Raw genomic sequence first — 10,481 nt, forward strand, 5'->3', positions numbered from 1 at the left:
TATTAGTACTAGTAGTAGAAAAATGATATTAATAGAATGATAAAGAATGCAAAAGAGAAAGAAGTCCATTTTACGTAATTAAGTTAACGAGGAATGATATGCTACCTATTTTATGTGAGAATCACTTTCATTTGATGCATGCTTAATGTTGTTTGTTTTGATTTTAAACAATAATTAAAATACTATTGAAAATTTTAGTTTCACAAAATTTATAACAATCAAAATTTGATTTGTTATTTTATTAATTTATTTTTAAATTATAGTGAAAACGAACAAATTGAGCTTTGATTTTTTATGAATTTTGTGAAATTAAAATTTTCAATAATACTCCCTCCATCCCAGATAATTTGTCTAATTTTACCATTTCGGTCCGTCCCACATAGTTTATCCCATTTCACTTTTTACCATTTTTAGTAGCCATATATTCCACTAACTTATTCCTACTCACATTTTATTATAAAACTAATACTACCTCCGTCTCCCAAAATTTGTCCCACTTTGACCCGACACAGGTTTTAAAAAATGTAATGGAAAATGAGTTGAAAAAATTAGTGGATTGTGAGTACTACTTTTATATATTAGTTTTATAATAAAATGTGAGTAGGAATGAGTTAGTGGAATATGAGGTCCACTACCAAAAATTGGTAAAAGTGAAATGAGACAATTTTTGGGGGACGAACAGAAATGGAAAATATGACAAATTTTCAGGGACGGAGGTAGCACATAAAAGTATGACCCAGATAATACTAACTTTTTTCAACTCACTTTTCACTACATTTCTTAAAACCCGTGCCCGGTCAAAGTGAGACGAATTATCTAGGACGGAGTGAGTATATTTTAATGTATTAGAATCAAACTAATATATAAATCGAAATTAATAACATTAAATAAGTGTAAAACGAGAGTGATGCTCACATAAAAAGTTCACATAAATATGCATATCATTCCTGTTAGAGCATCTCCAACAAGGAAAAGTAAATAAAAGAGGTATATCATCTATTTACCTTCTTAAAAAGTGAAATATATCATTCCAAAAAATAATATATTCCAAAAGAAAAATGTATATGCAAAGGTATATCATTTAAATAAAATAATATAATAGTACAAGATGCATTAAATTACGTTTTCCGTCCCTCTTCAGAATAGAAAAAAGTACTCCCTCCGTCCCAGAGAAGTTGACATACTTTGAAAATGGCACGGGATTTTAGGAGGTTTTGTTTTGTGTGTTAAATGGAGAGAGAAAATATAATTTTTATATTCATGTGAGAGAGAACTTTTTCCAAAAAGGGAAATGTGACATCTTTTATGGGATAAACTAAAAAGGAAAGTGTGCCAACTTTTCTGGGATGGAGGGAGTATAATACTTCTCAAATACCTCTTCTCTTGTAGAATAATTTTTTCATGAAGAAAAGATAAATGTACTAGTTATATGACTTTACCCCTCTATTTACCTCTCCACTCACGCTCTTACCGTAATTTTTTGGGGGTCAAATTTTGAAGTCCAGTGATATTTCACTCACAGCTCTTCCTCCCGCCAAAACCCATCTGATTATCGGAGGTCCTCTGAATTTGTTTCGTTTTTTTTTGTTTTGCGTTGTTTTTATTTTCCATTCTTCTGCGCTTAACACGCAAAATTGCACCGTCTCTCTGTGTTTTTTTTTTTTGTTTCGAAGGGTTTCTCGTTTGATTTGTTGCATTTTATGTACGAGTTTATGTATCAGTCCGAAATGGATTTGATTTGTTTTAGATTCGGAAAAATGTAGAAAAAAATAAAAAACAAATGGCAGGATGGTTGAAGAGAGAGAATGATACTCTTCAGGGAGCACAGAAACTGGGGGTTTTGTTCGATCTAGGAATAGAAAACAATGGCGGTTCCGATGTTAACTGCACCTTCACTAAATTTCTGAAGGCTTTTTTGGAAGATGTTTACGGCATTTCTTGCTTGAGATCGCTGCCGCCGGTTATTGGTGAGGGGCAGGTTGTTGATCTGCTGAAGCTTAAGATTGTTGTGAAGAAGAGAGGTGGGTATTGCAGAGTTTCGGAAAACGGGCTATGGAGCTCGGTAGCTGCTGATTGTGGGGTTGATTTGAGGTTTTCAGCTGCTTTAAAGTTGACATATGTGAAGTATTTGGATTCATTGGATAGATGGTTGAGGAAAATTGAGAAATGTAGAGAGGAGGGAGTGAGTGATATTGTGGAAAGGTATCTGGATTTTAGTCGGTTTTTGATTGGCTTGGAATCAGATCCGAAGGTTTTCATGTCAAGTAAAATTGAGAGAGGTGATGGTTTTGTGGTAGTGAAGAAGAGGGAATTTGAAGGAAATAAGGGGTTTGTTGGTATCGATGTTAAGGGTGCCGATGATAAGTGGAGCAACAAAAATAGCGTTAGTGATGATGTGAATATTATAAGTAAGGGGCAATCTATTGATAAGGGCAGTGATGGTGATGATCTACAAGTGGATCGGGACTCCATTAGTAAGAAAAGGAAACTAGAGTGCTACACAGGCACGCTGAATTGGATACATAAAGTTGGAAAAGATCCTACCAGGGTTACTGTTGAGCCATTACCTGAAGGGAAGAAGTGGAAATGTTATGGGAGTGAGCTGCCGTGGAAGCAAATTCTCGTTATTCGTGAGGCAATGCTTTTGAAAAAGAATGTCAATGCAGGGTCTCAACAATCTGCTTGGCAGGTCTGCATTTCATTACTCTCATGGTTGAATTAAGTTGATGAATAGCGTATATGCAATTATGCATGATGTGATAGTCAGCTGGATTATGACCAGTCTTAAGATGCATGATTTGTTGTTCTAACATCTATGGTTAATGATGAATCCAATCAAATAAGCCATTAAATGCCTTCATCTTTATGTCTGCTTTTTGGTGGGATCAGTTACAGTATGTTAACATTGGTCAGTTTGCATCTTCATGTGCTGAGAACATCACCACTATTTCAGCATGTAATGTGTCGAGGAACTTTGTGTTTTGAAGACTTGTTAGTTGCTGGTGTTTCTTCTACAAAGACTAATAATTCTAGCTATATAATGGCCACAAATAAGTAGAAATATGTTAATTTCTTTTAAATAATTAAGTGAGAAATATGATCAAGCTGACATTCTGTTGTATTCAATCTTATTTTTAGTAAATGCTAAGTAGTTTTAGTTTTATCTTCTCTGGTTTGCTTATGTCTCTGAAATTGGTATTGTGGCCGGTTTACTCAATAGACAGTTTCCAGTGTGTATAACTTCATCTGTTTATTTGTGTTCTATGTTTAGATGTGCAAACTCCATGAGCCCAGTTGCATATTGTCATGTAGAGGCATTGTGTGTTATCAACAGTAAATTGCATGCATCATAGAGGCCAGACCTTCTTTAAACGCGCTTGGTGAGTTAAGAGTAGAGTAAATATACTTGGATCTCGTGAAATTCTGACTGATAAATGCAAACACTAAAGAAAAGTAATACTCCTCTTGTTGAATTCACAAAACAAAAAATCTATGAAAGCATCCATGTTGAGTTGCATTAGTATATTTGTCCGTAAACATAGCAGATCACATATCATCTCCACTTTCAGAACAAACATGGCTTTGAACAATCGAACATATGAGTTTCTTGATTCAAACAATTTCTTCTTTCCTTGCAGAAGAAGCAAAAGATGCACCCGAGCATGTATGATGACGACCAATGTGTTTCTGAAAGGTTAAGGTGCAGTCTGAGGGTCCTCTCCTCCAAGGATCCTTCTCAGAAGTCAAGAAATCGGGGTGGAGCTGAATCATCTTCCTCAGATTTTCAGACCAACGAGGATAATGTTGACTCCCCAATCTATTTGAGCATCTACAGGAAGAAACGAGTCCCCATAGGCTCAAATCATCAAGCAGATTTGCTCGAGTTCCAAGGTGAGGATTATGAAAGTGAAACTAGATGGTTGGGTACCAAAATCTGGCCTTTGGATAAAGCAGAACAAAAGAAGAAAAGCCTAATAGAAAGGGACCGTATAGGAAAGGGGAGGCAAGAGTGTTGTGGCTGTCAATTTGCAGGATCTCTTGAATGTGTGAGGTTCCATATTAGAGAAAAGAAGCTGAACGTGAAGCTTGAACTTGGCTCCGCTTTTAATCTATGGAAACTTGATATGATGGGAGAGGACGTCGCCTTCTCATGGACAAATGAAGACCGGAACAAGTTCCAGCATACAGTGCAGTCCAACCCTCTCTCATCAGGAAAATACTTCTGGAACAAACTCTTTAAGCATTTCCCTCAGAAGGGAAGGGAAGCCTTGGTGAGCTACTACTTCAATGTCTTCCTTCTCCGATGTAGAGCCAACCAGAACAGAACCAGCCCGGTCAACATCAACAGTGATGACGAGGGGTCAGGATATGGGCCGATTGCTAATAGATTTGGTGCTGGTTTGAATTTTTGTTCCCCAAACAAACCTCATTTGAGTAGCAGATAGGTTGCTGAGGGAGGCATGAAAAGTGCATTTTTTTTTGTTCGATAGAAGCTCATTTTGATTTCGCAGAGTCAGCCATGCCCGGTTTGAGGTTCACAATTGGTTGAGTATGATATGTGAAGGACAATCAGAAGCAATTGAAACATATTTTTAGTTATTCTCTCCGTCCTGAAATAGGAGTCCTATTTAGTTATGGCACGAGTTTTAAGAAATACTATAAAACAAAATAAGTTGGTGAAATGTGGGGTCTACTTACCTTTATTTAACCTTTTCTTCACATTTCTCAAATTTACAAATTTTGTAATTAAAATTTATGCCGTCTAGCTACTACTAAGATCTATTTACGTAGTATTACAACTTATGAAAGAAAACGTTATTTAGGTTGCTTGATTGTTGTTGTGTGGTGGAGTTAAGATTTCTATCAACGGTTTCTTGATCTTAAAAAAATACTAGTACTAAAGTAAAAATAAACACAGAGAATATCATTTTGACATTAGCTAGAGTAAAAATTACTTTTACCAATTTATGTATTTATTTTTCAGGGGGACTAAAAGGCTTTGTTGGAATGTATGAATGGATACAGATTAAATTTATCGAACGTATATATTTATCAATCCACCATTAAAAGTTCTATATTATTCCCTTCGTCCCAGACTCCCAATTAAATTGATGCAATTTTTTTTAGGTACGGAGGTTAATAAATAGATTTAAATGGATCAAGTGAAAGATGATTAAAATAGAAGAGATAAGAGAGAGTAAAGTAGAAGATTGAATAAAATAAATGTGATTAAAAGTTGTCTTTTGTAAAAAAATGAATACAACTCAACTTAGTAGGGATATCCTTAAAAAGAATAGCCTCAACTTAGTTAGAACTGAGAAAGTATCATTTTGGGATGTCCACCATTAAATATCACATTTTATTTTCACAATTTATGATTAAAACTTTCACATTTTAAATGACGTATTTTACTAACATTTCATTATAATACTTACACTTAACATATAAGAATAAGACTATCAAATACTTTTACCACACATTTTTTTCTTAAAACTTTTAGAATCAGTTACACATTTAATCCCAAGAGGAAGGGAATATAAATTTATAATTATATGATTGGCAAAAGTATAAAATTAGGAATTGTAATTTCTAAATGAATGTGGGATTCATCATTCTACCCAAGGTATTAATTATTTCCATCCATAAAAATATAGTTTTAATTATACGAGTTTTAATATAGAATTATTAAAGTCAAGTGAGATCGAGAAAAAAATACAGTATGTATTAGTTGAGATATTGCTAATGAAATATTAGACTCATTTAATTGCAGAGAAAATTTTATAAGATCTTGTTAGGTTGAGATTATTTACCTTAATTGAGAAATGAGATGCAATATGGGTCACTAATCCATAAGATTCATGTAATGTCAACATATAACACATTATGTCAACAAGGGGGTATAGTTGTAATTACATTAATAAAATGGCAGAAAACATAAAATTATATTTCAAACCATTTTCTAAAATCTTCTCTAAAACTATCGCTGAAAACCTGCAAATCTTCATAAAATCGAAGACCTTCAAAATCGAAGACCTGCAAATCTCGCTGAAAAATCTGCTGATCTTCAAATTTCAATTCGTAGACCTTCAAAATCGAAGAGCAAAATTGAACAGTTTTGTGCAATGACGATAGAAAAGCAAAATTGAAGACAATCGGCTGAAGCGCCGATTGTAGCTGAATCGGCTGAAGCAACGATCGAAGAGAATCGACATTCCAAATCGGCGGTGGTTGAAGCGACTTCTTCAGGTTGATGAATTTTCAAAATCGGCATTCAAAATCGTCGTTCATCCGAAAATTGAAGAATTTTCGAACAACAGACGACTAATTCGATGGAGTTTGGTTGAATCTGAAGTTTTTAGGTTGATTTTATCGACTTCGATTATGTTTTTATGCTTTATTTGTTGATGCCTAGTCAAATTTGTTCCTAATCAGTTTTTTTTTTTTTTTTTTTTTTTTTTTTTTTTTTTTTTTTTTGCTTTTTCATTTTTAGGTTCGAGTACACTTCATAATTAAAGCCTAAGGGTTATCTGATGGATTCTTCATCTTATTTAGAGTCGACGTCGATGAATGTTGAAGGTATTTTGGTTGATTTTCATTAACATGACTTTTTTGTACTTTGTTGGTGAATTATACTTTGTTGACATTCTATGTAGAATTTATTGATATCATGTATACTCTCTGTTGCTATTATGATAATATCTTGTTCACATAAATGCAAATCTGATGATATTTGAATTGATGTGCATTCCTATTGACTTCTAATTTGCTTGTCATTCCAGTGGTAGACATGCTCTATTATATTACAGAGATTTTGTGTTGAACTAGGCTAAAGTTTTATTGAAAGCACGAAATGTGAATATTCTGTATTGAAATATTTATTGCAGAACTTCACAAGAAGGAGACATGTGAAGCTGTCACCATGATTGAAACACCACTTATGGTAATTGTTGGTGTCGTTGGGTATGTGAAGACTCCTCGTGGTCTTCGCTGCCTGAATACAGTTTGGGCTCAGCACTTGAGTGAGGAGGTAAAGAGAAGGTTCTACTAGAATTGGTGCAAGTCAAAGAAGAAGGCATTTTCCAAATACTCGAAGAAGCTGGAGACTGACGAGGGGAAGAAAGACACCCAGGCACAGCTGGAGAAATTGAAGAAATATTCTTGCGTCATTCGTGTTCTGGCTCACACTCAAGTATAAACTAATTTCCTTTTTTTTGAAATTTTATCACTAATTATTTTTTTCATCAGATTTGACTATAAGTTTAAAGTTTTCTATTGCTATTAACTATTGTATAGATAAGGAAAATGAAGGGATTGAAGTAAAAGAAGGCACACATGATGGAGATACAAGTGAATGGTGGGACTGCACAAAAGGTTGATTTTGCATATGGTTTCTTTGAGAAACAGGTCCTCATTGATGTTGTTTTCCAGAAGGATGAGATGATTGACATTATTGGTGTCACAAAGGGTAAAGGGTATTAAGGTGGTTACACGTTGGGGAGTCACCCGGCTTCCTCGCAAAACCCACAGAGGACTTCGTAAGGTCGCATGTATTAGTGCAAGGCATCCTGCTAGAGTTTCCTTCACAGTTGCTAGGGCTGGACAGAATGGATACCATCATCGAACTGAACTGAACAAGAAGATCTATAAGCTTGGCAAGGTTGGGAAAGAAGAACACACATCCTCTATTGAGTTTGACAGGTTCCAACACTAGCATCTTTGCAATTTGCATTATATATACTTCCATCTGTCAATTCTTTCCATTGAAATTGATCATATCAGTTTAAACAAATAACGATTTGTTAGTTTGTGAATGAAAAGATCCAAATACAATCTAATGTATGGAAATACTATGTTTTTCTCGTTTATCTAATGACTTGTATGTTGATTGATTGCAGGACTGAGACAGATATTACATCAATGGGTGGATTCCCTCACTATGGTGTAGTAAATGATGATTACTTGATGATCAAAGGCGGGTGCGTGGGTCCTAAGAAAAGGGTTGTGACTCTTCGTCAATCTCTCCTCAAACAGACATCGCGTGTTGCCCTCGAGGAGATTAAGCTGAAGTTTGTGGATACCTCATCCAAGTTTGGACATGGACGTTTCCAGACCACTGAGGAGAAGCTGAAGTATTATGGTCGGGTCAAGGCATAAATTATTTACTGAAAAGTAATTACATTATTTGACATCTAATGGTCGGCTCATTTTTGCACTAGTCTTGGACAACTTAGTTTTTTCTCAACTTGTTTTTCGTGATAGTTTGTGAGAGTTATATTGTTATATTGAGTTGTAATCTTCTGATTGATTTTTCATTCTTTCCAATTGTTTTTTTAACCTAATTGTCTCGTAGATTTTTCAACTTTACATGCTGTGGCACATGACATAAAGAAATAAGGCAACATGAATGAGTCAAGTTGGGCCGGAAACAAATGCCTTTGAATCATATCAACTTTACATAAGAATACAAAATTTTCAAATATCAAATTATTACAAAATAGTCAAAAGCCCTTGCTGTTGTGTTTGTGGGTGGAGGAAGGTGTTATGGATAGGGTTGAGAGTCCATGGTAGGGTTGCAGAATCACTGGAGAAGCTAATGGTTTGTATGTGCAGTTGACATGACTTGTATGTGCATTTGATACGATATGGCTTGTACGTGTAGTTGACATGGTTTGAAAGTGTAGTTTACATGGCTTATAATTGTTTTTGACATGGCTTGTACGTGTAGTTGACATGACTTGTACGTATAGTTGACATGGCTTGAAAGTGTAGTTGACATGACTTATAATTGTTGACATGGCTTGTACGTGTAGTTGATATGGCTTGTACGTGTAGCTGACATATTATATACCATAGTTGACATGACTTGTATGTGGAGTTGAGACGATATGCACTATAGTTGACATGACTTATATGTGCAGTTGACACGATATGGCTTGTACGTGTAGTTGACATGACTTATAATTGTTGTTGACATGGCTTGTACGTGTAGTTGACATGACTTGTACGTATAGTTGACATGGTTTGAAAGTCTAGTAGACATGACTTGTATTAAAATAAAACTTATAATTCACATTTTAATACTAAGAATATCAAATGTCAACAACTCGTTTTAAAATGATCAAAAGTTATGCCCGTCTGAAGGGTGGGGGACCAGAACCTGCGCACGGGAGCGTACGCTATGAAAGAATAAAGTGCGGGGCTATTGACGGGTGCGATCATACCAGCACTAATGCACCGGATCCCATCAGAACTCCGAAGTTAAGCGTGCTTGGGCGAGAGTAGTACTAGGATGGGTGACCCCCTGGGAAGTCCTCGTGTTGCACCCCTTTTTGCGAGTGCGTTCATTTTTTTTTTTTATTTCCGTTCAGTTGGTCTTGCTGCGGTCCGAAACTCGACTAGCGGTTGGCGGGCGCGAGGACAAAAAGGTACGGCAATCCCCACGAGCCCGTGACGAGCGGGTCCCACAACCTTAAACGTGCCGAAAAACAGTAGCCGCGAACTAAAAGTGGCCGAAATGGCTCGAAACGGCCTCTTTTTGCTTCCCGGAGTAGCCACGGGCTGTACCCGTAGCTCAGCACGTGGGGCTCGGCGAGAGCTTCGCGGTGATATGATGTGGGTCCCGTAACTCCTTCCGGATCAAAAGTTATGCCCGTCTGAAGGGTGGGGGACCAGAACCTGCGCACGGGAGCGTACGCTATGAAAGAATAAAGTGCGGGGCTATTGACGGGTGCGATCATACCAGCACTAATGCACCGGATCCCATCAGAACTCCGAAGTTAAGCGTGCTTGGGCGAGAGTAGTACTAGGATGGGTGACCCCCTGGGAAGTCCTCGTGTTGCACCCCTTTTTGCGAGTGCGTTCATTTTTTTTTTTTATTTCCGTTCAGTTGGTCTTGCTGCGGTCCGAAACTCGACTAGCGGTTGGCGGGCGCGAGGACAAAAAGGTACGGCAATCCCCACGAGCCCGTGACGAGCGGGTCCCACAACCTTAAACGTGCCGAAAAACAGTAGCCGCGAACTAAAAGTGGCCGAAATGGCTCGAAACGGCCTCTTTTTGCTTCCCGGAGTAGCCACGGGCTGTACCCGTAGCTCAGCACGTGGGGCTCGGCGAGAGCTTCGCGGTGATATGATGTGGGTCCCGTAACTCCTTCCGGATCAAAAGTTATGCCCGTCTGAAGGGTGGGGGACCAGAACCTGCGCACGGGAGCGTACGCTATGAAAGAATAAAGTGCGGGGCTATTGACGGGTGCGATCATACCAGCACTAATGCACCGGATCCCATCAGAACTCCGAAGTTAAGCGTGCTTGGGCGAGAGTAGTACTAGGATGGGTGACCCCCGGGAAGTCCTCGTGTTGCACCCCTTTTTGCGAGTGCGTTCATTTTTTTATTTTATTTCCGTTCAGTTGGTCTTGCTGCGGTCCGAAACTCGACTAGCGGTTGGCGGGCGCGAGGACAAAAAGGTACGGCAATCCCCACGAGCC

The 10,481-nt window shown here is 37.4% G+C and overlaps 1 protein-coding gene, 3 non-coding genes and 1 pseudogene across 4 annotated transcripts; all 5 read left to right on the plus strand.

Moving 5' to 3' along the window:
- Positions 1 to 1,780: 1,780 nt before the first annotated feature.
- On the plus strand, positions 1,781 to 4,581 carry LOC125195181 (AT-rich interactive domain-containing protein 1-like). Its single transcript, XM_048093366.1, has 2 exons — positions 1,781 to 2,689; positions 3,639 to 4,581. The coding sequence occupies exons 1-2, from the start codon at positions 1,781 to 1,783 to the stop codon at positions 4,443 to 4,445; spliced, it is 1,716 nt and encodes a 571-aa protein (XP_047949323.1). The 3' UTR covers positions 4,446 to 4,581.
- Positions 4,582 to 6,887: 2,306 nt separating this feature from the next.
- Positions 6,888 to 8,154, plus strand: LOC125197082 (annotated as a pseudogene).
- A 1,053-nt stretch (positions 8,155 to 9,207) lies between these two features.
- Positions 9,208 to 9,326, plus strand: LOC125197599. The gene has a single exon (XR_007172135.1). It is a non-coding gene; the product is annotated as a 5S ribosomal RNA (ribosomal RNA).
- Positions 9,327 to 9,725: 399 nt separating this feature from the next.
- Positions 9,726 to 9,844, plus strand: LOC125197610. Its single transcript, XR_007172146.1, has one exon. It is a non-coding gene; the product is annotated as a 5S ribosomal RNA (ribosomal RNA).
- Positions 9,845 to 10,243: 399 nt separating this feature from the next.
- LOC125197678 lies at positions 10,244 to 10,361 on the plus strand. The gene has a single exon (XR_007172208.1). It is a non-coding gene; the product is annotated as a 5S ribosomal RNA (ribosomal RNA).
- The last annotated feature ends 120 nt before the right edge of the window (positions 10,362 to 10,481 follow it).

Source organism: Salvia hispanica, chromosome 6 (assembly GCF_023119035.1).
Source record: "Salvia hispanica cultivar TCC Black 2014 chromosome 6, UniMelb_Shisp_WGS_1.0, whole genome shotgun sequence".
Lineage (NCBI taxonomy): Eukaryota > Viridiplantae > Streptophyta > Magnoliopsida > Lamiales > Lamiaceae > Salvia > Salvia hispanica.

Bases quoted from the DNA above. Each gene is read 5' to 3' on its own strand.
- LOC125195181 (XM_048093366.1), top strand. From the start codon at position 1,781: ATGGCAGGATGGTTGAAGAGAGAGAATGATACTCTTCAGGGAGCACAG. The intron at 2,690-3,638 runs GTCTGCATTTCA...CTTTCCTTGCAG, and splicing joins CTCAACAATCTGCTTGGCAG to AAGAAGCAAAAGATGCACCC.